At 44.1% G+C, this 26,210-nt stretch overlaps 2 protein-coding genes across 7 annotated transcripts in view; one reads left to right on the top strand and one right to left on the bottom strand.

Moving 5' to 3' along the window:
• Window positions 1-6,163, bottom strand: part of RECQL (RecQ like helicase) — a 115,181-nt gene extending 109,018 nt beyond the window's left edge. Inside the window, exon 1 of one of the 5 annotated variants that reach the window (XM_033952267.1) lies at window positions 6,141-6,163. The gene's annotated coding sequence lies outside the window, so the exon portion shown is untranslated. Of the gene's footprint in view, window positions 1-2,786; window positions 2,887-5,598; window positions 5,624-5,898; window positions 6,102-6,140 lie in introns of those variants that run through there. The other 4 variants (XM_033952264.1, XM_033952263.1, XM_033952266.1 and 1 more) reach the window with 4 other exon arrangements.
• GOLT1B (golgi transport 1B) overlaps window positions 6,130-26,210 on the top strand; it is a 59,104-nt gene continuing 39,023 nt past the window's right edge. The window contains exons 1-2 of one of the 2 annotated variants that reach the window (XM_033952269.1): window positions 6,130-6,393; window positions 18,403-18,494. In XM_033952269.1, the coding sequence (XP_033808160.1) occupies window positions 6,369-6,393; window positions 18,403-18,494 (117 nt within the window). In that variant the 5' untranslated portion in view covers window positions 6,130-6,368. The other variant, XM_033952268.1, reaches the window with a different exon arrangement.

The raw sequence follows: 26,210 nt of genomic DNA, 5'->3' as shown, positions 1-26,210 counted from the left end.
CCCCGACGTCCGATACATCCCCCCCCCGGCAGGACCACTCGCACCCTCACCCCGAAGGACCGCCGACTCCCCAACAATATCGGGCCAGGAGGGAGCCCAAACCCTCCTGGCCACGGCGACCCCCTAACCCCACCCCGCACTACATTACGGGCAGGAGGGATCCCAGGCCCTCCTGCCCTCGACGCAAACCCCCTCCCCCCAACGACCGCCCCCCCCAAGAACCTCCGCCCGTCCCCCAGCCGACCCGCGACCCCCCTGGCCGACCCCCACGACACCCCCACCCGCCTTCCCCGTACCTTTGTGTAGTTGGGCCAGAAGGGAGCCCAAACCCTCCTGGCCACGGCGACCCCCTACCCCCACCCCGCACTACATTACGGGCAGGAGGGATCCCAGGCCCTCCTGCCCTCGACGCAACCCCCCCCCCCCCCCAGCCGACCCGCGACCCCCCTGGCCGACCCCCCTTCCCCGTACCTTTGGAAGTTGGCCGGACAGACGGGAGCCAAACCCGCCTGTCCGGCAGGCAGCCAACGAAGGAATGAGGCCGGATTGGCCCATCCGTCCTAAAGCTCCGCCTACTGGTGGGGCCTAAGGCGCGTGGGCCAATCAGAATAGGCCCTGGAGCCTTAGGTCCCACCTGGGGGCGCGGCCTGAGACACATGGTCGGGTTTGGCCCATGTGCCTCAGGCCGCGCCCCCAGGTGGGACCTAAGGCTCCAGGGCCTATTCTGATTGGCCCACGCGCCTTAGGCCCCACCAGTAGGCGGAGCTTTAGGACGGATGGGCCAATCCGGCCTCATTCCTTCGTTGGCTGCCTGCCGGACAGGCGGGTTTGGCTCCCGTCTGTCCGGCCAACTTCCAAAGGTACGGGGAAGGGGGGGGTCGGCCAGGGGGGTCGCGGGTCGGCTGGGGGGGAGGGGGGTTTGCGTCGAGGGCAGGAGGGCCTGGGATCCCTCCTGCCCGTAATGTAGTGCGGGGTGGGGTTAGGGGGTCGCCGTGGCCAGGAGGGTTTGGGCTCCCTTCTGGCCCAACTACACAAAGGTACGGGGAAGGCGGGTGGGGGTGTCGTGGGGGTCGGCCAGGGGGGTCGCGGGTCGGCTGGGGGACGGGCGGAGGTTCTTGGGGGGGGGCGGTCGTTGGAGGGAGGGGGGTTTGCGTCAAGGGCAGGAGGGCCTGGGATCCCTCCTGCCCGTAATGTAGTGCGGGGTGGGGTTAGGGGGTCGCCGTGGCCAGGAGGGTTTGGGCTCCCTCCTGGCCCGATATTGTTGGGGAGTCGGCGGTCCTTCGGGGTGAGGGTGCGAGTGGTCCTGCCGGGGGGGGGGATGTATCGGACGTCGGGGAGTCGGCCGGGCAAGAGGGCTTGGGCTCCCTCTTGCTCCGATCGTGGATGCGGGTGCGGGTGGGAGCGCGTGCGAGCGGTCGTTCGGGGTGGGGGTGCGAGCGGTCCTGCTGGGGGGGTGAATCGGGCGTCGGGCGGGGTGGGAACTATGTTTAAAAACTTTTGTATACCGCGCTCAGGCATATAACGCGCGAGGGGTATGCGCGGTACGTAAAATCACGTATAACGCGCGCGTTATATCCGCGAAAATACGGTACTACACTATAAGAATGCAATAAAAACAAAAACATGTATAAATATAAAATAAGCACAAAAGTCATTTTTATATAAAAATTTTTACAAATAGATCTGATAAAACAAATAGCGATATTAAGAAAAAAATAATAATACCCCACTCAATGATTATACAATAAAACATAGCGACATTTATTTGCCCAGTAACCTTACCCTCTTCATATTAATAATATCTTCCCACCCTTCCTCCGACCCCAAGTGTAACTACTCTAGTGTCAAATTAAGACAGAAATATTCTCCCCCCTCCCATCCTATTTTGGATGTGTATATAAGTAAACAAAACCTGACTTATAATCAGAGATCTGCTATAGAGAAGTAACATATGATGCCAACGGACCCCCAAACCAATTTAAAAAGAATACTGTGCCCCAGATTTCCGTAGTCATTTTCTCATATCCATAGATGGCGCACAGATTAGCCCACCAGAAAGGGAAATTCAGAAGATCATAGGTTTTCCAGTTTCAGGTTATCATCTGCATGGCTATCCATCTGAGATTTTCAGAAAGCTTTTGATAAAGTTCCTCACAAGAGGCTCCTGAGAAAATTAAAGTCATGCGATAGGTGGCAAAGTTCAGTTGTGGATTAGGAATTGCTTATCGGATAGAAAACAGAGTGTAGGGTTAAATGGTCATTTTTCTCAATGGAGGAGAGTAAACAATGGAGTGTCATAGGGGTCTGTACTGGGACCGGTGCTATTTAACTTATTTATAAACTAGTCTTATAGCCCGTTACATTAACGAGTGCTAGAATATATGTGGTCTGTCTGTCTTTCTTTCTTTCTCTCTCTCTCTCCTTAGCCGCTTTCTGTATTTCTGTCTTTCTTTTTCCTTGGCTCAACCCTTGCCTGCTCCCCCTGTCCATTCTCCCTTCCTTTTACTTCCCCTGTGTCCACCACCACCCCTTCACTGTTCTCCTTATCCAGAAGCAGCCCTTCTCCCTTTGTTTTACCTCCCCCCTGTCCAGCAGCACCTCTTTCCTGTTCCCCTTGTCCAGCAGTAGGCTTCCCTTCCTTTTTCTTCCCTCCTGTCCATCAGCACCTCTTCCCCTGTCCATCAGCACCTCTTTTCTGCTCCTCCTGTCTAGCAGTAGGCCTTCCTTCCTTTTTCTGCCCCCTCTGTCCATAAGCACCTCTTCCCCTGTCCAGCAGCATCCCTTACCTCTGTTCGCGTCTTCCCTCCGCCAACAGCCGCTAAGCGCGCCTGAAGTCGACAGCCGCCTCTGAAACGTTTCCGCCACCGCCGCTGCTTGAGGCCCGCGGAACCGAAGGCGTCCTGGAGTACTAGTGTCGCGCATGCGCACTCTTGCCGGCCACAGCCCGACAGATCAGGGATTAGGGAACACGGCGGTAAGAGTGTGCATGCGCGCTTAGCATTTTATTATAGTAGATGATCTGGAAATTGGAATGATGAGTGAGGTGATTAAATTTGCAGATGACACTAAACTGTTCAAAGTTGTTAAAACACATGCGGATTCTGAAAAATTGCAGGCGGAACTTAGGAAACTGGAAGACTGGGCGTCCAAATGGCAGATGAAATTTAATGTGGACAAATGCAAAGTGATGCACATTGGGAAGAATAACCTGAATCACAGTTACCGGATGCTAGGGTCCACTTTGGGGGTTAGCGCCCAAGAAAAGGATCTTGGTATCATTGTAGACAATATGATGAAACCTTCCGTCCAATGTATGGCGGCAGCCAAAAAAGCAAACACGATGCTGGGAATTATTAAAAAAGGGATGGTTAACAAGACTAAGAATGCCATGATGCCCCTGTATCACTCCATGGTGCGACCTCGTTTGGAGTACTGCGTTCAATTCTGGTCTCCTTATCCCAAGAAAGATAGAGTGGCACTAGAAAAGGTTCAAAGAAGAGTGACCAAGATGGTATAGGGGATGGAACTCCTCTCATATGAGCAAATACTAAAACGGTTAGGGCTCTTCAGCTTGGAAAAGAGACGGCTGAGGGGAGATATGATTGAAGTCTACAAAATCCTGAGTGGAGTAGAATGGGTACAAGTGGATTGATTTTTCGCTCTGTCAAAAATTACAAAGACTAGGGGACACTTGATGAAGTTACACGGAAATACTTTAAAAACCAATAGGAGGAAATTTTTTTCACTCAGAAAATAGTTAAGCTCTGGAATGCGTTGCCAGAGGATGTGGTAAGAGCAGATAGTGTAGCTGGTTTTAGGAAAGGTTTGGACAAATTCCTGGAGGAAAAGTCCATAGTCTGTTATTGAGAAAGAGAAGGAGAAAGCCACTGCATGCCCTGTATTGGTAGCTACACCTTGGGTTTTGGCCAGGTACGAGTGACCTGGATTGGCCACTGTGAGAACAGGCTATTGGGCTTGATGGACCATTGGCCTGACCCAGTAAGGCTATTCTTATGTTAACCTTGTAGGGGGGATGTTCTGGGAGACATTTCCAGCTGTGAAAAAGGAAGTCATGGGGGGAGGCCAGGAAGGAGTACTAAGCAAGCTGAATAGAATCTTCTGGGAACTGTAGTTTAAACACTTACAAAGCAAATATTTCAGATTGCAGAACTATTACAGCCACAAACAAAACTGAAGTTTTGCATGTAAAATAGTAACAACCACAGAGGCATGGTACGAGGGGCATTCAATAATTTATCTATCTCAATAAGAAAGAAAAAAAGTTTTCAAAAATTTTTGTTTTATTTTTCAATATAGTCCCCCGATAGCTCCTTACACTTTTCCTGCAATGACTAACCCCTTTGAAAATAATTCTTCGGTTTGACTGTTCAAACCAGGACGTCACAGCTTCCTCGACATATTCATCATTTAAAAACCGCTATCCATGGAGCGATTTCTTCAAAACTCAGAACAGGAAATAATCTGAGGGAGCCAAGTCAGGACTGTAGTGTGGATGGTTCAGCTGCTAAAACCCACATTGTCAATGGCAGTCTAAGATTGTTGTGATATATACACCGGCGCATTGTCATGAAGAAGCTGAACGCTTGTTGTGAGTTTTCCTCATCTTTTTTCCACAAAGTGATCATTTTGTTGGCGTAACTCTCCCTGGTTATAGTTATCTTGTGTGGAATGATTTGCAGAAGTAAAAGTCCTCATCATCCCAGAAGACAGTTGCCATAACTTTGCCTGCAGATTTTTCTGTCTTGAACTTTTTTTGTGCTTCCACTGAATTGACTCCATTTTGAACTCAGGATCTCTGTGGCAGACCCAAGTCTCATTCCAGTCACCAAACAATGAAAAAAATTCACTTGGTCTTCATGGAACATCTTCAGTTTCTCCTAACAGGACAGGAGCCACATGACATCAGCATTCTTGGAACCATCTTGCACTAAACCTTGGAACCATCTTGCACCAACTTTTCATGAATTATTTTCCAAACTGTACCTGCCAGGATGCCCATTTCTTCAGCTATTCAGGTAACCTTAATTTATCTGTCTGACAAAATTATATCCTCAACTTTCTTGCACATTTCTGTGGAAGTTGCTTCCACAGGCTGTCCAGTGTGACAGCCATATTCAATGGACTCTATCCCACTCAAACTGCTTGATCCAAAAATTTACACTGTAGGATGATAGGGCAAAATCACTATAAACTGCAGTCATGCATTCATGGCTTTTTCCCATCTTTTGTGAGAAATTTTATCACTGAACAGTGCTGCAAATCTAGCAGTTTCTTATTTGATTCATAAGGACTCTCCTGACATCCTGTCTCTTGGAATGTTAGACTCACACTGAGCAGCAGCAGTGTACAGTAACCTTGAGACATGTCATAACGTGCAGACTTGTTTCAACACACTTGGTACTTTCTAACATAAATTATTGAACACCCCTTATAGGAAAAATCTGTTTTTAGAGGAAAGACAAAAATGAGATGCCACAGAAAAAGTACTGTAGTGCAGATATGGAGGATGCAAAGGAAACCAGAGCATAACCAGGGGATAGAATATTTCAGTCTAAGAAACAGGATTCTTAATCTCACCTTATTTTGGATATATAAAACAAGTTATCGCTTGTATAATTCACTTGAAAAAAAGGAGTCTATAACGTAGTATTCTTAAAGGATAAATATAAATAATAACGTTCGGTCAGTCCCTCTCCCCCACCTCCCCCGTCCAACAGAAAATTAAAAGCTACTACAACCTTCTCTCAATATAGACAATATTAAAAACAAAAGTGAATCCCAGTCAAATACACACTACACTTATTTATCTCTGTGTGACAAAACAGAAAGACAAACAGGAAACACGTGCAGCCAAAAAATACCCTATAGCAGAAATACCTGTACTTTCAAAACTACCGAACCCACTCTCTTGCCATCCAGTCTCTCACCGTCGCGTTTAATACGTCACGCAACTAGATCTAGCCCCGCTAGCTTATTGAGCAGCACCAACTCAGAATTATGGGACCTGCCGGGTCTGACGTAAGAACGTAGAGCACACTCGGTCTTTTGATTGGCTACATTCAGGACTCCACGGTAGTGCGTGACTACCGACCCCACTCTCGTGCCATCCAGCCTCTCACCGTCGCGTTTAATACGTCTAGCAACTAGACCCAGCCCCGCCGGCTTATTGAGCATCACCAACTCATAATCATAGGACCTGCTGGGTCTGACGTAAGAACGTAGAGCACACTCGGTCTTTTGATTGGCTACATTCTGGACTCCACGATAGTGCGTGTTTCCGGAAGACGTGGCGATTGGGGTCGTTTGTGCATTTACTGTGGTGGTGCTTGAGTTTTTTTCCCGTCATCATGATTTCTTTAACGGACACGCAAAGTAAGAGCTAGGGGATACGGGGAGGGCGCTAGAGCTAATTTGTGTTTGCTTGACGCAGGAATTGTTGTTATGAATGAGTTGCCTGGGTAGCCGGGCTGGTCTCTATTGTCTGAGTTGGAGCGGGAGCTCCACGAGCAGAGATGCTGGTTAGTGGTACCGTTTATTTTTGTTTGTTTGTTTCCCGATAATTTGCATAAATGGCGTGAGTTTTGTGGTTAAACATATTTCTTTACACAGGTGGTTGCAGTTGATCCTTGTACCTACAATATTAAGCAAACGTCCTGTTTGTGATTAAGGAAGGAGTAATTTTTTGCTGAACTTAGCACTCCACTCTAGAGAGTTGTACAGGGACAGAAATTTCACCCATCCACAATGGAAGTTAACCCATACCTGCTAAGATCCTTTCCTTCTCCCCAATTAATCTTCTCCTTCTCCCATGCATACCCGCAGGAGTTAATACTATTATTTACTTGCTCACAGTGCTGTTTCCTCCCAACCATAAAAGCCCCCAATGATTTTTATTTTTTTTTTTTGGGGGGGGGGGGGCGGATTGTATTCACTGTTCAACCAATGAGAGTAACTTACAAGCCTCAGTCTGCTCTGGCTGCCTCTCCATATGTTCCAAGCATTTCATTTTGGCATTCCAGTTGCTTCTCTCAGTGTTTTCCAAACCTCATTCTGGAGTCACCAGAGATTTATGATTACACTTTGGTGGAGGGGAGGGAATCCTGTGGCAACTTCTTCCATCTCTTCCATTCCCACAATTCCCATTCCCGTGCAGTTCTCTACTCCACTCGTTTTGAAGTGCTGCCTTTCATGCTTAGAATGCACTAAAAATCTTGCTGGAATTGTTTGTGGTAAATTTGTCTGTGTACTAGACTGAATGAAGTGTTAATCCTCCATTGCACCAGGTACAAAATAAAGTACCTGTGTATAATGTGTAAATTGCTTTGATTGTAACCTCAGAAAGGTGGTTATATGAAATTCCACTCTTCCCTTGTAAAAAAAAAAATGTATTTATATGTTACTGGCTGTTAAAGAAGACACTGAAGGCAATCAATTTACAGTGTAATCACTTTAATGTTGGACTTTCATCGCACTCAATGTGTGGCCATGTTTCAGCCTCTAGGCCTGCATCAGGACCTTTAAAAGGAAAATGTATTTAATGGGGGCACTGGTGAGCCTGAGACAAAATGGCTGCATGAAGCTTTTGCTCCCTCTCTGTCTCCCTTATATTTAATTAATGTTGGATCACACTTGATTTGTTGCAAGTGTTGAACTTTTCAGTGCATCTGCTGATGTTTCGGCTTCTTCAAAACATCATAAATCTGATTCTCACCCTCCTTAAGGAGTGAAATGGGGGATGCAAGATCCTCTCTCGCCCTGTAAAACTCAACCAGAGCTGCAGGAAGAAATCATGTCTGTTCTTCTTACAGAGCTTCTTCAGGTTAAAGACTTGATCAAAGATAGCAAAGATTCACTGAAATAATTGAAGCAGGAGATTCTTTCAACTAAACAGCAAGTCTCCTCACATGTCTCCCATCTGGATCAACTTGAGGCAGGCCTCACTTCTCATGACACTCGTAAGATCCCTGCCTAAGCTTTCAAAGAGCCTTCAAATTCTACAGAGAGGCACTGAAGGTTTGAGCAATAGATCTCAAAGAAATAACGTTAGAATATTGAGACTACCTGAAGACCCAGATTGCATTTTTTTTCCTGAAGATATGGATTTCAGATACCTTGCAGCTTACTATTTCACCACCATTGCAAATAGAACAGCCTACTGTGCCAACACATTATCCAAGGTTCCTCTCGGCCTCGCCCAATCATTGCGAAATCCCTAAGATATCAGCATGTTTCTCAAATCATTCAAGCTGCAAAATCTAAACCTCCACATAAATACAATGCTCAGTCTATTGTAGCAGATATACATAAAAATACTTTACATTGAAGGAAGCAAATTCTTTCTATGAGGCCACATCTGAAGAGAATTGGAGCGAGATATAGAATTTTTTTTTCCTGCAAACATGAAAATTACACTGAATAATGTTACTAAATCTTTTGAAGATCCAAATGCTTTACAGGAATATTTGGATCAACAGGGTATTCTGTTATGGAAGATGCACCTAATGGCTGATTGTTTTTCTTTCTATGTTTTTCCATTACTTCGTCTATAGGGTTTATTACTGTTGTAATGAATCTGGTTCTTATCATAATTGCAATACCTTTGCATATGTTTTATTAGTTTGTTCTTAATGGTTCTGTTTATTTAAAAGACAGACACCAAGGACTGCTTTTACAAAGGCACATTAGGGCCTTAACGCACAGAATAGCACGCGCGCGCGCCTCCTTTTGAGCAGGCGGTAGATTTTCGGCTAGCGCACGCTAATCCGATGCGTACGCTAAAATGCTTAGCACACCTTCATAAAGGGAGCCCCTAGTCTTTGTGTAGTCTATTATTGTCTTGCTTCAACCGGGCACATTCATTGTTGTCTATGTACTTTGTTCATATATGCTTGTCAATACTATTAAGTTTTTTTTATACTACTTCCATTATCATTTATGTATTTGTAATGCTTATTGTGAATGTGGTATTGTAACCCACCTTGTTAAAGGGGGGATATAACTAAATAAACCATAAACCATCACAGATATTTATCCTTGTTCCTGTTGAATTCTATTCAGAATGTTTATATTAATAGCAATATTTTGGTATTTGCCTTCTGGTTGCTCGGATCCTATGGAGGTTTATTGATTTCTATGACAATTTCAATGCTTAGTGATCTGAAAGTAAGATCCTATGATTTTTTCTTCTTTTAATATCCAATAATGGCTTTACCTCTTAAAATATGTTCTCTTACTTACCCCCCTTTTTTTTTTTTTTTTTTTTTTTTTTACAAAGCCACAGAAGCAGTTTTTAGCACAGGCTGGTGCTCTGCATGCTCTGTGCTGCTCCCGACACTCATAGAGTTCCCATGAGCGTCGGGAGCAGTGCACAGTATTCAGTGTTATTCAGTGTATTCAGCGCTAAAAACCGCTTCTGAGGTTTTGTAAAAGTGTGTGTGTGAGGTGATGTTAAAAGTCTAAATAATCATTTTTAAACATCAAAGGTTCTGGTAATATGTGACACACTTGTCCCCTGATATAATTTTTCTTCAAGAGACACACTTGATTGAGAAATATATACATTTATTGAAACACTCTAAATTCACATTAGGCATCGCCTCACAAGGGGCTCCTTTTACAAAGGTACGTTAGGGCCTTAACGTGCGTAATAGCGCACGCTAGCCGTTACCTCTTGAGCAGGTGGTAGTATTTCAGCTAGCACATGCTAATCCGGTGCATGCGCTAAAAGCACTAGCGTACCTTTGTAAAAGGAGCCCATGGTGTTGGAAAGAAAAATGGATCTGCTATTTTCTATAAATCATCTCTTCCTTTAACTATATTATCTAGTTCTGCAAATCAAAGGCAGATGTACTACCTTAATATTAATATAAATTATTTTCAGATATCATTATACTCTAAACTGTGATGACCTTCCTTTTAACCAAAACTTAGCTAATGTAATCATGGACTTATCGCTCTCTCATTTAATACTGGGTGGTGATTTCAAATCTAGTTTTGAATATCCTTTTAGATAAGAACTCCAAGGGCTCCTTTTATGAAGGTGCGTTATCGTTTTTAGCGCATGCACCGGATTAGCGTGCGCTAGCCGAAAAACTACCGCCTGCTCAAGAGGAGGCGGTAGTGGCTAGCGCGTGCGGCATTTTAGTGCGTGCTATTCCACGTGTTAAGGCCCTAACGTGCCTTTGTAAAAGGAGCCCCAAATGTCCTGCTTTGGTATCAAAATGTAGGTCGTTTCTCTTGAAATGGATGGAAGATGTGGGTTTTTGTGATACCTGGAGACTATTTAACCCCTCTGCTACAGAGTACACTTTTCATTCCATTCTCCATAACTCTCACCCCGAATTGATTTTTTTCAATACTGTATACCATTGGTAACTAAGGGCCTGTTTTACAAAGCCACGCGGTAAAAGCCCCGAAGCCCTTTAAATCTCTATGGGCTTCGGGGCTGTTACCACGCTGCAGCCACTAGCGCGGCTTTGTAAAACAGGCCCTAAATCTTATATACTTTCCATGCCATCTGGTGGGATGCATTTAAAGCTTATTTGAGAGGTATCATCATTGGTTTTTCTATTAAATGGCATAAGGAACAATCCCTTTTACTTAAATTAGAAAAACAAATAAGATCACTTGAGACTGAATTCTACAGAGAGACTGAATAAGCTATAAATTCTAAACATAACTTTCAAAAGCTTTGTAAACTCAGACTTGAATATAACGGTATTTATACTAAAAAAAATATATATATCACAGGATCAATTAATAATTCTTGGAGCGAGATACTATTCAGAAGAAAACAAAACTGGTTACCTTCTTGCTAAATATTTAAAAGTGAAAAGACTCCGCTCAAGAATTGTGGTGATCAAAATCTTACTGACAATACTTTGATTTCCAAAGATAAAGAAATCCTTAATATTTTTCAGGATTTTTTTTTTTTTTATCATACTTTGTATTCTAGTGTAGTGTTTTTCAACCGCTGTTCTGCGGCACACTAGTGTGCCGCGAGATGTTGCCTGGTGTGCCGTACGGTCAGGGCCGCCATCAGGGCAGTACCACCAGTCCTGCATTCAGGGGCCCGGAGCTGACAGGGGGCCCGGGCTCCCCCAGGGTCCTAGGCCACAGTCTAGGGAGAGGGGCGGTCCACCCCACGTGGACAGGAGAGAGCTGGACGGGGGACCCGCGGAGTTCAATACATCTCGAGCCGCGAGGCTCGTCTTCTGTTCCTGCCTGCCCTGCAGCTAACATATAGCCGATCGCAAGCGTTCCCCGATGTCAGCGCTGACGTCGGAGGGAGGTCTTAAGCAAAGCCTGCAATCCGACGTCAGCGCTGACGTCGGAGAATACTTCCATTCGGCTATTTGTGCGCGGCAGGGCAGGCAGGAAGCAGAAGACAAGCTTCGCGGCTTGAGCTTTGTTTTGCTGAGAAAGTTGCAAAGATGGGCTGGGAGGCAAACACGGAACACAAAAGGGGGGAGGGAGTTCGTTTTGGACACAAGGCATGAACTTGGGAGAGAGGAAGGGAGGGAAAGAGATGCTGAGGTGGGGGAGGGAATGGGTTTTTGGACACAGAAGGCATGGACTTGGGAGAGAGGAAGGGAGGGAAAGAGATGCTGAGGTGGGGGAGGGAATGCGTTTTTGGACACAGAAGAAATGGACTTGGGAGAGAGGAAGGGAGGGAATGATGCTGAGGTGGGGGAGGGAATGAGTGTTTGGACACAGAAGGCATGGACTTTGGAGAGAGGAAGGGAGGGAAAGAGATGGTTGTGTACACGGGGAATAGAAGAAAGGAGAATTTTTGGTCATAGGGAGGGAGTGAGGTACAGATAGTGGCATACCAGGGTGGGGGGGTGGTCTGCCCCACCCCGGGTTTACGTCCCAAGGGGGTGCACAGCTGGCCACCCTCCAGTGTTGTCCCTAGGCCGGCAAACTGCGGCTCTTTAGCCACTTGAGTGCCACCGCCGCCATCGGGAACAGGCCGGCGCCAAGTTCTCCCTGCTTTTCCCTGTGGGGCCAGCCAACTCTCGCCACTCGCGTCAATTCTGACATCGGAGAGGACGTTCTGGGCCAGCCAATCGCTGCCTGGCTGGCCTAGAACGTCCTCTCCGACTTTAGAATTGACGACGGGTGGCGACAGTTGGTCGGACCCGCGGGGAAGAGAAGCAGGGAGAACTTGGCGCCGGCCTGTTCCCGATGGCGGCGGTGGCACTCAAGTGAATTACTTTATATATAGTCAATATAGGCACAGAGTTAAATTTTTTAACATTTTCTAATGGTGGTGTGCCTCGTGATTTTTTTCATGAAACAAGTGTGCCTTTGCCCAAAAAAGGTTGAAAAACACTGTTCTAGTGAACTTTCTGTATCTGATAATGAAATTGAGTTTCTTATCTAAATTAAATATTCCTCATTTGGGTAAAGACAAGTGAGAACTGCTTGAATTACCTTTCTCTATTGACAGAATTAAAAAAGCAGTTAATTTTTTCCCCTGAATAAATCTCCTGGACCCGACCAGTTTTTCTGCTGAATTTTATAAATCATTTAACCCCACCCATTTTACAAAGCCATGCTAGCAGCTACCGCTGCAGTAACTGCCCCAAAGCCTATAGAGATTTAAAGGGCTTTGGGGCTTTTTCCATGCAGCTTTGTAAAAGGAGGGGTTTGTAAAGAACTTGGCCCTTTGTTAGAGACCCTATTCACTCATGTGACTGCTACTGCAAAACGTTTGGCTCATAGAATGAATACTGTACTGCCTTTTATTATACACACTGATCAATGTGGTTTTATGGCTACCTGTGATAACTCAAGATTACAGTATTTTATAATATTCTTCCTTTAGCTTCAAAACACCCAACTAATAAAGTTGAGTGGCCTTATCTCTTTAAAGTATTGTGGCGTTTCGGTTTCCCAATCCCTTTCATAAATATGATACGATTATTATGTTTAAACCCTACAACTTTTACTTTGGTGAGTTTTTTTGCCAAGCGTGTTGGTGCGTAATCATTCCAGAGTTCTCACAGGCCTATGTTTACTATCATTTTTATTGTGGTTTAATTTAAGCCATAACAACCCTGGACCCCTGAAGAAGGCGTGTTTACCGAAACACGGATCGTGTCGGGTCCTTAGGTTTGTTTGAAAGGTGGTAACATTAACCGCATCTATATTTGATATAATAAACATAGCCTGCATCTTGTATATTGTGTTTGCAGTTCTCTTTGTTTTTTGTTTGTTGACGCATTTCCACTGCAGTTTCTGTTGGATTTTTTTCCTTCGTTTTCTAAACCCTGCAACTAAAATCATGGTTAATGGGTTGATTTCGGGGGACTTCTCCAAGTCCAGAAGGACAAGAAAGGGCTGTCCCCTTTCTCCTTTATTGTTTAATCTAGCTATTGAACCACTTGCATTAGCAATAAGACAAAATCCTCACATTTCTGGATTCTCTATTAGTGTTTGTGAAATTAAGCTATCCTTATATGCAGATCTACTACTTTATACTACCATTCCATACATCCTTATTTTATTAAATTAATTTTCAGTACCATCCGGCTATAAAATTAACTGAGATAAAAGAGAATGTATGCCCCTTCACTATGACATAGTCAAACAAGATTTTGCTCAATATCCTTTTACCATCCAAATGGATTTCATAAAATATTTAGGTATATCTTTTTGGTCACACCATTGCTGATACTCTTACTAAAAACTTGGATTGTATTCTAGCCTCACTGAAATATTCTTTGTCAAAATGGTCTCCTCTTTATTTCACTTGGTGGGGGTCATTTAGAGCAGTGTTTCTCGGCTCACTCCTGGAGTACCCTCTTGCCAGTCAGGTTTTCAGGATATCCACAATGAATATGCATAAACTTGATTTGTATACACTGCCTCTATTATATGCAAATTTATTTCATGCATATTCATTGTGGTTATCCTGAAAACCTGACTGGCAAGGGGGTACTCCAGGACTGAATTTAGAAACACTGATTTAGAATCAATAAAGATGACTCAGGCACCTCAAATTATTTATTATCTATGTTCCCTATCAAATTTCCTGATTCTTTTTATAAATCAATAGGTGTAATACTCCTGAAATTTCTTTGGAACTCCAAACCTCCCAGAATTGTTGCCCAAATTTTGAAATTACCTAAATTCTCTGGAAGTGTTAATTTCCCCGACTTCTGCCATACTGTTTTATATTCTCAGTAAAGGTTTTCACTGGTATCCAAGCACTGATTATTTGTTCTGTCTAACATGTTTGTCTTATCTAAATCTTCTCTTTCTCATGTTATACCTGCTACCATTTTCTTTTTTACATTGTTAAGCAAATTTTTACCTGTCCCTTCTTACACTGTCTATGACATGGTCATTTGGAACAATAACTTTATTCTGATTGATAAATTTCCAATTAATTGGTGTGTATGGGAAAAGTGTAACATATGGTACTTAAGTCAATTATTATCGCATGGCACTTTAAAAACCTTTGACCAGTTGAAAGAAGAATTCCACCTACCAGATTCTCAATTTTTTAAGTGGTACCAACTTTCACATGTGTTCTTACTTGACTCTTCTGTTCTTAAATATGCCCTCTCATTTAGCATCTCAGATTTATAAGACTTTACAATTATCAAAACTAAATTTCTGTATTGGGAAAAAGATCTAGGGGTCCTTTTATCAAGCTGTGGTAGGGGTTTAACACGCGTAATACCATGCGTTAAACCGCCTGCCGTGCTAGCCACTAACGCCTGCATTGAGCAGGCATTAGTTTTTTAGCTGGCCACGGGGGTTAGCACGTGATGAAATGTCCGACGTGCTAACCCTGCTAGCGCGGCTTGATAAAAGGACCCCCTAGAATCAACTTTGTCTCCTCATCATTGGAACATGTTTTGGTCAAGAGGCCTTTTTTAAGTGGTACCAACTTTCACATGTGTGCTTACTTGACTCTTCTGTTCTTAAATATGCTCTCTCATCTAGCATCTCAGATTTATAAGACTTTACAATTGTCAAAAATAAATTTCTGTATTGGGAAAAAGATCTAGAATCAACTTTGTCTCCTCATCATTGGAACATGTTTTGGTCAAGAGGCCTTACCGTATTTTCGCGGATATAACGCGCACCATTGTAAAACGCGCACAGGGGTATAGCGCGCAGAAATCACGATGATATGTACAAAAACTTTTCTATACCGCGCTCAGGCATATAACGCGCATGCTGCCCGACTCTCCTTTCGCCCGCCCTGACTTTCCGTGCGCTGTCCCGACTCTCCGTTCACCCCCCCTGACTTTCCGTGCACTGTCCTCCCTTGAAGTCCTGTCCCCCCTTGAAGGTCTGTCCCCATCCTGAAAGCCTGATGCCCCCCCCCGACGTCCGATACATCCCCCCCCCGGCAGGACCACTCGCACCCTCACCCCGAAGGACCGCCGACTCCCCAACAATATCGGGCCAGGAGGGAGCCCAAACCCTCCTGGCCACGGCGACCCCCTAACCCCACCCCGCACTACATTACGGGCAGGAGGGATCCCAGGCCCTCCTGCCCTCGACGCAAACCCCCCTCCCCCCCAGCCGACCCGCGACCCCCCTGGCCGACCCCCACGACCCCCCACCCCCCTTCCCCGTACCTTTGGTAGTTGGCCGGACAGACGGGAGCCAAACCCGCCTGTCCGGCAGGCAGCCAACGAAGGAATGAGGCCGGATTGGCCCATCCGTCCTAAAGCTCCGCCTACTGGTGGGGCCTAAGGCGCGTGGGCCAATCAGAATAGGCCCTGAAGCCTTAGGTCCCACCTGGGGGCGCGGCCTGAGACACATGGTCGGGTTTGGCCCATGTGCCTCAGGCCGCGCCCCCAGGTGGGACCTAAGGCTCCAGGGCCTATTCTGATTGGCCCACGCGCCTTAGGCCCCACCAGTAGGCGGAGCTTTAGGACGGATGGGCCAATCCGGCCTCATTCCTTCGTTGGCTGCCTGCCGGACAGGCGGGTTTGGCTCCCGTCTGTCCGGCCAACTTCCAAAGGTACGGGGAAGGGGGGTGGGGGGGTCGTGGGGGTCGGCCAGGGGGGTCGCGGGTCGGCTGGGGGGGCGGTCGGAGGTTCTTGGGGGGGGGGCGGTCGTTGGAGGGAGGGGGGTTTGCGTCGAGGGCAGGAGGGCCTGGGATCCCTCCTGCCCGTAATGTAGTGCGGGGTGGGGTTAGGGGGTCGCCGTGGCCAGGAGGGTTTGGGCTCCCTCCTGGCCCGATATTGTTGGGGAGTCGGCGGTCCTTCGGGGTGAGGGTGCGAGTGGTCCTGCCGGGGGGGGATGTATCGGACGTCGGGGAGTCGGCCGGGCAAGAGGGCTTGGGCTCCCTCTTGCTCCGATCGTGGATGCGGGTGCGGGTGGGAGCGCGTGCGAGCGGTCGTTCGGGGTGGGGGTGCGAGCGGTCCTGCTGGGGGGGTGAGTCGGGCGGGGTGGGAACTATGTTTAAAAACTTTTGTATACCGCGCTCAGGCATATAACGCGCGAGGGGTATGCGCGGTACGTAAAATCACGTATAACGCGCGCGTTATATCCGCGAAAATACGGTAAATCTTCTTGCTCCTCTGCTGTTACACAGTCGTTATATTTTCTCCAACACCGTGCTTATGGACACTGAGAAAAGCTAAGTTGTGTAATTCCTCAACTACCAACTTGTGTTGGTCATGTTGCAAGGAAGTTGGCACTCTTATGCATCAAATTTATTACTGCGGCAATCTTCAAGTTTTTTTGGACTGACATGGTCTAAAATGCAAGCTTTTTTAAAATTTACGGATTCTCTCTCCCCTCTAGTCATATACTCTACAAGTCACTGGCTCTTACCACACAACTTTCATATGAAGACAAAGCCCTTTTTGACTTCTTTATTTCTATAGCTTTAAAACTTATTACTAACTGGAAAGAATTCCAATTTATCTTTGCACATGTGGTGGAACTGGATATTATTATACAAAAAATACACAGGAACATTTTTCTTCAATTTTTTTCTGGTACCTTCTCCATACAAGCATGTATACTGTAACAATTTAAAATTTCAATAACTATTGAAAAGGAAAATGTATTTAATGTGAATCCTGTGTGATCAAGTAATAGCAAATCAAACAAATACAAATAAAACTCATTCAGCTGCTTTGTGTCTGCTTGCACGTGTAATCTGAGTGTCGAGAAGATGGAGCTTTCAACCACAGGCAATTCAGATTGCAGTCTCATTGCGAACCATTTGCGTGCAAGCAGACGCAAAGCAGATGACTGTGTTTTATTTGTATTTGTTTGATTTGCTATTACTTGATCACACAGGATTCACATTAAATACATTTTCCTTTTGTTGAAAACTCCTGGTGCAGATCTGGAGGCTAAAACACAGCCATGTCAAGTCTGAGGAAAGTTTAGCATTAAAGTGATTACATTGCTTTCAGTATCCTGTTCTTCTTGGTTATCTACACTGTGTGTTGAGCATTATGGAGGTTTGTTCTTCCGTCATTGTTTCTTCCTGTAAATTGATTCATAAAATCCTTAGGGCGGATTTTTTTTTTAATTTCCTCTGAAAGAAAACAGCATAAGTGCCAATTTAATATCCTCTTCAGTAATGACCAAAGCAAAAACTTTCTTTATTTTTTTTGTTTGTTTATGTCCTTGTCCAATCTGAGCAGCCCACCCCACCTCAAAAGAGTAAGCGATTTGTTCCAACTAGGAAAATAAAATTTGATTTTAATTAAAAAACTGAACAGATCAGATCTAGGACTAAAAGAATGCACACACATGTTTTCTGCCAAATAGAATATAGTAGTGGAAATTTATTTGAATGCACAAGAAAATTTATACACCCAAAAATTGGAAAATCATACTAAAGTATCTCATCTCTCCCCACACTCCTCTGCCCCTCTCTCTTCCCCTGGCATTTTTTTTTATCAGGTCTCACTTTAATATTTAATTCATTTTATATTCCATTCTCCCCAAAGAGCTCAGAATGGGTTACAGGTTAAACATACATAATATACATAATCTTACTTCGCCATACTGCTACATTTTCTTTGAAGGGGTAAATAAACATGTGGATAAAGGTGAACCAGTTGATATTATGTATCTAGATTTTCAGAAAGCTTTTGACAAAGTTACATATCATACTATACCACTTGTCCTCTAAGAGGTATCTGATACGTGGTTTGATAACTACTTTGGTAGCTGCTTATAATGGGAATACAGAGCATACACGCTTGAGAATCAAACTTGAATGTCATTTTATGCTGATGCAAATACTTGTGGGTTTTCACCAATTTCTTTTTTGTGCTTATTTGACTCCAACTGTCTTTTTGTTGTTGGAAGTTTATTGCTTTTCAGTTCATTGGTACTGCTGGATTCCATATCTACATTCTTACTTGTCTGTTTCCATTATAGAAATTGGAATGGGATTAACGGGATTTGGAGTGTTTTTCCTCTTTTTTGGAATGATTCTCTTTTTTGATAAAGCACTCCTGGCAATTGGAAATGTAAGTTTATCATCATGCATGCTTTTTTATATTCTCACTTTGTATAGAATAACATTTTTATATTTTGTGTATCTTTTGATAATGGGAAAGACAATGCAGGGACCTGGAATCTGGATGATCTACTAAGCCAAACTGACAAGTTAAAAAGTGATAAATCACCTGTACCAGATGGTATACACCCCAGGGTAATGGAGTGATAAATCACCTGTACCAGATGGTATACACCCAGGGTAATGGAAAAAATTCAAACATGAAATTACTGACCTGCTGTTAGTGATCTGTAACCTGTCACTAATATTGTCTGTAGTACCTGAAGAATAGAGGGTGGCCAATGTTAAACCAATTTTTAAAGGGTTCCAGGGGAGATCTGGGAAATTACAGATTGGTACAAAATAGTAGAAACAATTATAAAAAATAAAATTGTGGAACATGTAGGCAAACATGATTTTATGGGACAGAGTCAATATGGGTTCAGCCAAGAGATCTTGCCAAACTAATTTGCTTGACTTTTTGAAGGTGTGAATAAACATGTAGATAAAGGTGAGTCTGTTGATGTAGTGTATCTAGATTTTCAGAAAGCTTTTGATAAAGTTCCTCATGAGAGATTCCTGAAAAAATTAAAGAGTCATGGGATAGAAGACAATGTCTCTGATTAGGAATTGGTTAAGTGGCTATTTTTCTCAATAGAGGAGGGTAAATAGTGGACTGCTACAGGGATCTGTACTGGGACTAATGCTGTTTAACTTATTTATAAATGATCTAGAAATTGGAACAACGAGCAAGGTAATTAAATTTGCAGATGACACTATTCAAAGTTGTTAAAACTTAAGCAGATGTGGTGGTGGAGAGGGAACATTGGGACTGATGCAAAGAAATGCAAGAGGGGCCTCAAGAAGGTGGAGAAGGATACTAGGATCAGATTTTGGTAGGGGAAAACAAGTTTTCCACTACTCTATGCTCAGAGGGAAGGCTTCCAGGTCAGCCGTGGGCAGCATGTAGGAAACGCTGCCCACAGCTTTGTGAACAGAAACAAGACCCAAGTTACATACAAATTCAACTTAAGAACGGTTTTTAAAACGGAACCTGTTTTTAACCTGGGGATTGTCCGTATTTAAAGATATCTCTCAAGAGGCAGTGCTTCATAACTTGAACTTTTTCTTTAAGAAAAGTGATGTGCCTTTTTTGGGTTGTTAGGTCAGAATTTTTCCTGACCTGACTAAGGAGACCTAAAGGAGAAGAAGAAATTTCCTGTTATTGAGGCTTGCTATAATTTAGTTAAGTACTTTATTCTTCTTAAAATATCCATGTAAGTGTATTAATTGTGATGGCTCAAAGAAAATATATCTGCCTTTGTTATTAGTAAACAAGTAGCTTCTACTTCCCCTATAGAACTGTGACTTGAGTACCACATAATTTAATTGAAGTGACCTGTTTCCTCAGTTTTTTCTTAGTATAAAGGGAGATATTTTGTCTTCAAGTTTATTAAAAATATTTTATACCGCTTAATCAAATTTCTAGGCGGTGCACAATGCAAAAAATACTTATTTATTCATTTCAAATTAAACTTATTTATTCAAACAAGACAGTGGTTGGAGCTACAGCCTCGGCACCCTGGGGTTCTGGGTTCAAACCCCATGCTGCTCCTTGTGACCCTGGGCAAGTCACTCAGTCCTCCATAGCCTCAGGTACGTTAGATAGATTGTGAGCTCACCGGGACAGGTAGGGAAACATACTTGAGTACCTGATTGTAAAACCGCTTAGATAATCTTGATAGGCGGTATATAAAAACCTAATAAACTTGAAAACTTAAACAAATGTGGAAAAAGGGCTAGAACTACAATCTTTGAGGAAAAGAGCACAGTAAAAGGGTAAAAAACAATAGGTGAGGGTAAAAAGCTATAAAGCTTTGTTTCGGTCCTTAAAAGGACAGTTATTATCCAAAAGCATCCAGGATCAAGAATGTTTTTAATTTTGATTTAAATTGATTTAATACGGATTTGATGCGTAAATGATTAGGCAGCAAATTCCAAAGAGAAGGTGCAATGACAGCGAAATTGTTAGATCTCAACGTGTTGATTGATTTTAGTGATGGTACGACAAGGAGATTCTGTGACATTGAACGAAGCTATTTAGAAGCACTGTAAGGAATTAAGAGTATCAATGAACTCTGGTTGATTGTTTGAACGTGCTGTAAAAGTTAAAAGTAGGATTTTGTAACTAATTCTATGTTCAACGGGTAGCCAGTGTGTGTTGAACAGGAGAGGTGAAACATGATCATATTTCTTAGCTCCATAGATAATCTTGATAGCTGTATTCTGCACTATCTGAAGGCATCTTATTTCCTTTATAGTAATGCCCTTATAAAGGGTCTTCAATTTCAAGTGATTTTCTTCTTGATATCCTCCCCATAGTGCCATGCATTGGAGTTAGATATTCCTTAGCAACAGCAGCAGATGAATCCAGAGACCAATGGGACAGCACACATCTACCAGCAGGTGGAGATAGAGAAACTGATTAACAGGTGGTCCTATTGGCTGGCACTCCTCCTGTATCTCCAATATGATCTATCTCCCAGCAGGTGATGGTCGCTATTCGAATAGCTCCTGAATTCTGGCTGTGACTGGAACTTTATTTTCTCCTGTTGAGGTTTCTCTTCAATGAGACAGGGGTGTCTGGCTGAAAGGTGCCGGCTTTAGGGGTTACACCTGGGCCCCCCCAGGTCCCTGCCTCACCCTCCCTCCATTGCTAGAAGGTCTGTCTGGGTCTCATTTTTTTTCTTCTTTCCCTTTTCTGTTAAAAATAAAAAAGGGAGACCACAGTTGCTACATTCTGCCCTGTTAGTGCTGCACAACCAGCTCTTACTGGCTTCAACCGGCCCTAACAACAAGCTTGTGAGTATGTATGTGTTTTTTACTGTTTGAACTTCAGGTTCTGTTTGGGAGTCTTAGTTCTGTGGGTTCGGTCAACGTACGTTTAAGGAATGGATATTTTATTGAGGCTAAGTTTTATGACTAGAAATACGTTGAGGGAGCCGGGACTTTCCCACCCTTGCATGCACACGCGTGGTTTTATTGACTGCATTTTTTTGAAAGTGCGTAGCGTTCTCTGCAAGCTAGGTTTCTAACAACTTTTAGTTGTTTAGATCACCTTTTTGTATTCTTCACGGGACGCCTCAAACGTATGGCAGCGTCCAAAGCCTCCATCGCTCGATGGGTCCAGGAGGATATTCTTTACGCTTCTTTGATGGCAGGGAAGCGGTTGGCGAAAGAACTTCATGACCATTCCGCCAGAGTGAAGGCTACTTCTTGGACTCGGTCCAGAGGTTTTTTCCTTGGAGGAGTTTTGTCTCACGGCTACTTGGTCTTCCGAGAGTGCTTTCTCTCAGCATTACTGGTTGGATGTGGGGGCCCATGCGGTAGATGCGTTTAGTGCTTCGGTTGTTGTGGAGGCGGCGTTTGCTTCCCACCCAGATTGAGGATTGCTTTTCTACATCCCATTGGTCTCTGGATTCATCTGCTGCTGTTGCTAAGGAAGGAAAAATTATGTTCTTACCTGTTAATTTTCTTTACTTTAGACGCAGCAGATGAATCCAGAGCCCCACCCTTTCTGGATATTGTCTGTCGTTTTTTTTTTCTTTTCCAACTTTCGAAGTTTGTTATTATTGATAGTTGTATTCTGTATTATTGCCTTTTGAGATTTGTTATGGGAAAGTTTTTTACATGCTATGCCTATTGATGGTTACGGATGCTTGGGCAAGGAGCTATACTGGAGATACAGGAGGAGTGCCAGCCAATAGGACCACCTGTTAATCAGTTTCTCTATCTCCGCCTGCTGGTAGATGTGTGCTATCCCATTGATCACTGGATTCATCTGCTGCGTCTAAAGCAGTGGTCTCAAACTCAAACCTTTTGCAGGGCCACATTTTGAATATGTAGGCACTCGGAGGGCCGCAGAAAAAAATAGTTAATGTCTTATTAAAGAAATGACAATTTTGCATGAGGTAAAACTCTTTATAGTTTATAAATCTTTCCTTCTGGCTAAGTCTTAATAATAATATTGTAATTTATAGCTAAAGAGACATATGATCAAGAAACTGTTTTAATTTACTTTTGTGATTATGATAAACATACCGAGGGCCTCAAAATAGTACCTGGCGGGCCGCATGTGGTTGGCAGGCCACGAGTTTGAGACCACTGGTCTAAAGGAAAGAAAATTAACAGGTAAGAACATCATTTTTCCTTATGTTACTATAGTCATCTAATATAATAAAATGCTAGGCCGCGCATGCGCACTAAAAAAATCGTGTTCCCTGATCCGTTGCGAAAACACAATTGCGCATGCGCGGGTTTTACGTCACCACTTGCTCGCGGCGACTTTCAAATAATAAAAAAAAAATTATAAAGCTGCGGCGGCCTTCCTCACCGTGAATGGTACCGGCTCCTCTCTCGAACTGCACCAGGATCGAGAGAGGAGCTGCAGCGCCGGCTTTCAACTTAAAACAAAACAAAAAAAACCCAACTGGAGATCGGCGCTCTCACCCGCTCCCACTGTGCAAACCCCCCCGCCCCCCCATGGGAGGATGCGCCGCAGCAAAGTGCTGCACAGGTACTGGAGGGGGAGAGACATATCGCTTCTGCACCGGTACAAACATCCCTCCAGCGTTGGTAGCCACTGCACGTTAAACAGGCTGCTTCGGGCTTTCTCCTGCAGTTGAGTCCCTCTGCCGCGTCACCGATGACGTCATCAATGACGCAACAGAGGGACTCAACTGCAGAAGAAAGCCGAAGCAGCCTGTTTAACGTGCAGCGGATGCCAACGCTGGAGGGAGGTTTGATATTAAAGTCATCTTGCTGGGAGGGTCGCAGAGTCAGCGGGGGTTGGGCTGGGAGGGGAGAGAAGCGTCTGCCTCGGGTGCTTCAGGCAGCAGCAGCGTTTACAATTCGCTGCTGTTGCTGGCTTCAGGCCTTCCTCTCTGGCCGGCCAGAGAGAAAGACCTGAAGCCAGCAACAGCAATGAATTGTAAATGCTGCTGCTGACCAATGAAGTAGTTAAATGAGGAAAGGGAGCAGAAGGGGAGAGAATGGCTTGGAGGGAAGGAGGAAGGTTTGCCAGACCAAGGCAAAAGGAAGGAGGAGATGGAGAGAGGCCATATGGGACAGAGAGAGAGAGGGCGGACCCTGGATGGAAAGAGAAGAGAGGGCAGTGAATGGAAGGGGCAACATAGAGGGTGAACAGTATTCTAGCACCCATTAATGTAACGGGTTTAAAGACTAGTAGATTAATGTTTCTCTTAAAAGATTATAATAATGCTTACTTTTTCTGTGTTTCTAAACAAGTAATTCTTCCTTTGATTGTGTTGATAAATTGTAATAAAAACAATTTTAGAGCACATGGCCTTTTGATGCATTTAATATCTCTTGCTCTGTCAATGTGAGAAAGAGGGCCATTTTCAATATGATATCTAAATCTGAGTTTAGATATTTTGTAGAAAGCGCAAAAAAAAAAAATATCCAGTAGCAAATATGACCATTTTCTAAACAAGCCGTTTAGAAAATATGACCATTTTAAAAATAGCCGTTTCTCAGATGTGTTTGTCCTTAGTGCGTTTTTTGAACCATTTTCGAAAAGCATACTCAAAAGCAAAATGCACAAACAAGCCATTGGGATGTAGGAGTGGGCCAGCATTTGTAGCAGACTGGCTGCTCAAATATCCCAGCAGAGCAGTGGGGCACCCTAGGAGGTACTGCATTGAACTTCACATAAGAAATTCCAGGTACACATCTCGTCATAACCCCCTTTTCCAGTGCAATAGGGATGGTATAGTATGCTGAACTAATAGGGATGGTATAGTATGCTGAACTATATTGATCCATTCTCACAAGCATACTGCAGAAGATGTCGGTCATATCATTTCAACACCTCCTCTTTCTCCCTGGTCTCTGCTGCTTTCAGTTTTTCTTTCTGCTTATGGTGCTGGCTGTGTTTCATCTCCCCCCACCCTCCCTCTCAACCTCTTTTTTCATGCGAGTCCAGCGGTCCGGGGCGGTTGAGATTCAGTCCATGGAGATCTGACTAGCAGGCTGAAGGTCTCAATGAGGTGGCTGAGTGACTGGAAGTTGAGGGCCTTTCCTAAAACAGCTACAATTGACAGGAGCTGAAGCAGGCAGCAGCAGCACCATTTCTCCATCACATGGTCTGTGAGTAAGGCTGGGACAGCCTGTGGGAAAAAAAGTCAGAGTTCTTCTAAAGCTGTTTTGACACTTTTTTGCAGCTAGGGCCTTGGTCCCCCTCCCCATAAATCCTATTTTTGAAAGTTTTTGGTCAGTCTTGAGGTAAATTTAAGCTGCTGTTTAGCGCTAAAATTTCCCCCTAGGTGGCCATTTTGAATTTTCCCGGTTTTAGGAGCAGATCTGTCGATATCGAATAAAAGAACGGTTGACTTGGCATCCTATCTAGTCCTGGATGAGTATCCCGTTCTCTCAACTTATTCAACATTGATGACTATGCTCCTCTGATATGACCTATACTAAGAAATCATCCGAGTTGGACTATTTGCCAGTGGATATCCAGAAAAAGTTTTGAGAAGTGCAACTAAGGAATCTCGGTTCAATCATAGAGAACACTTGTTGAAATACAAGCCAGCTAAACCTACCTCGGAGGCTGTTGCCTGTGTCCTTAAGTACAACATGCATACTCCACATATTGTGCAGCATATTAAGAAACATATGAATATATTGTCAGATTTGCCTGCTTTCGATATTTCCTTTTTATTTTCATACAAGAGAAATTCTAATCTTAAGGATATTTCCTGCAATTACTGGGATGGGTAAAAAACAGAGAAGGGCTATATCAGGAAGATACTCATGTTGTGGGCAATGCTCTGTGTGCGATCTTATGTTAGATATTACTAAATTTAAAGCATCTAATTCAGATTGTAGCATTAAAGTATTTCACAAATTGTACCTCTGCGAATGTAGTCTATGCTCTGATCTGCCCATGTAACTTTATGTATATAGAGCAGACATCTCGTCAGTTGAAAACTCGTTTGATAGAACACAGGCACTGTGTATCTGGTAAGAAGATCATAGAACCAATGTTGGAATACTTTATTATCCCAGGACAAGCAGGCAGCATATTCTTAACGCATGGGTGACGTCACCGACGGAGCCCCAGTACGGACACTTTTAACTAGAAAGTTCTAGTTGGCCGCACCGCGCATGCGCGAGTGCCTTCCCACCCGACGGAGGAGTGTGTGGTCCCCAGTTTCTTCGTTTCCGCGGAGCGAAGAAGACGCATGTGTTTTCAACAGCTGTTGAAAAATCTGATTTTTGCCTTCCCGCTCGCAAAATTTTCTTCTTTTTTGTTCTTTTCCCTTCGGGTTTCTTTTCCGTTCAAAAAAAAAAAAACTTCGCTTTTTCTTTTTTCTTTATTTTTCAGGCCGGCCCCGGCGGGGCCTGTTGCCACCATACAGGCCTCCGGTTTTGATTTTGCGGAGGCCGTGTTTCCCTTCATGCCCCCTCAGCTGGGCTTTAAGAAGTGCCAGCGGTGTGCACGCCCGATCTCTCTCACTGACCCGCACAATTGGTGCCTACAGTGCCTGGGTCCAGAGCATCGGGCTGACACCTGCACCCGCTGTGCTACTCTTAAAAAACGTACATTAAAGAATAGACAGATCCAACAGAATATCCTTTTCGGTACCGGATCTGCCATGGAATC

This window comes from Geotrypetes seraphini, chromosome 7 (assembly GCF_902459505.1).
Source record: "Geotrypetes seraphini chromosome 7, aGeoSer1.1, whole genome shotgun sequence".
NCBI classification, from domain to species: domain Eukaryota; kingdom Metazoa; phylum Chordata; class Amphibia; order Gymnophiona; family Dermophiidae; genus Geotrypetes; species Geotrypetes seraphini.
This window is presented reverse-complemented; position numbering and strand designations above follow the sequence as displayed.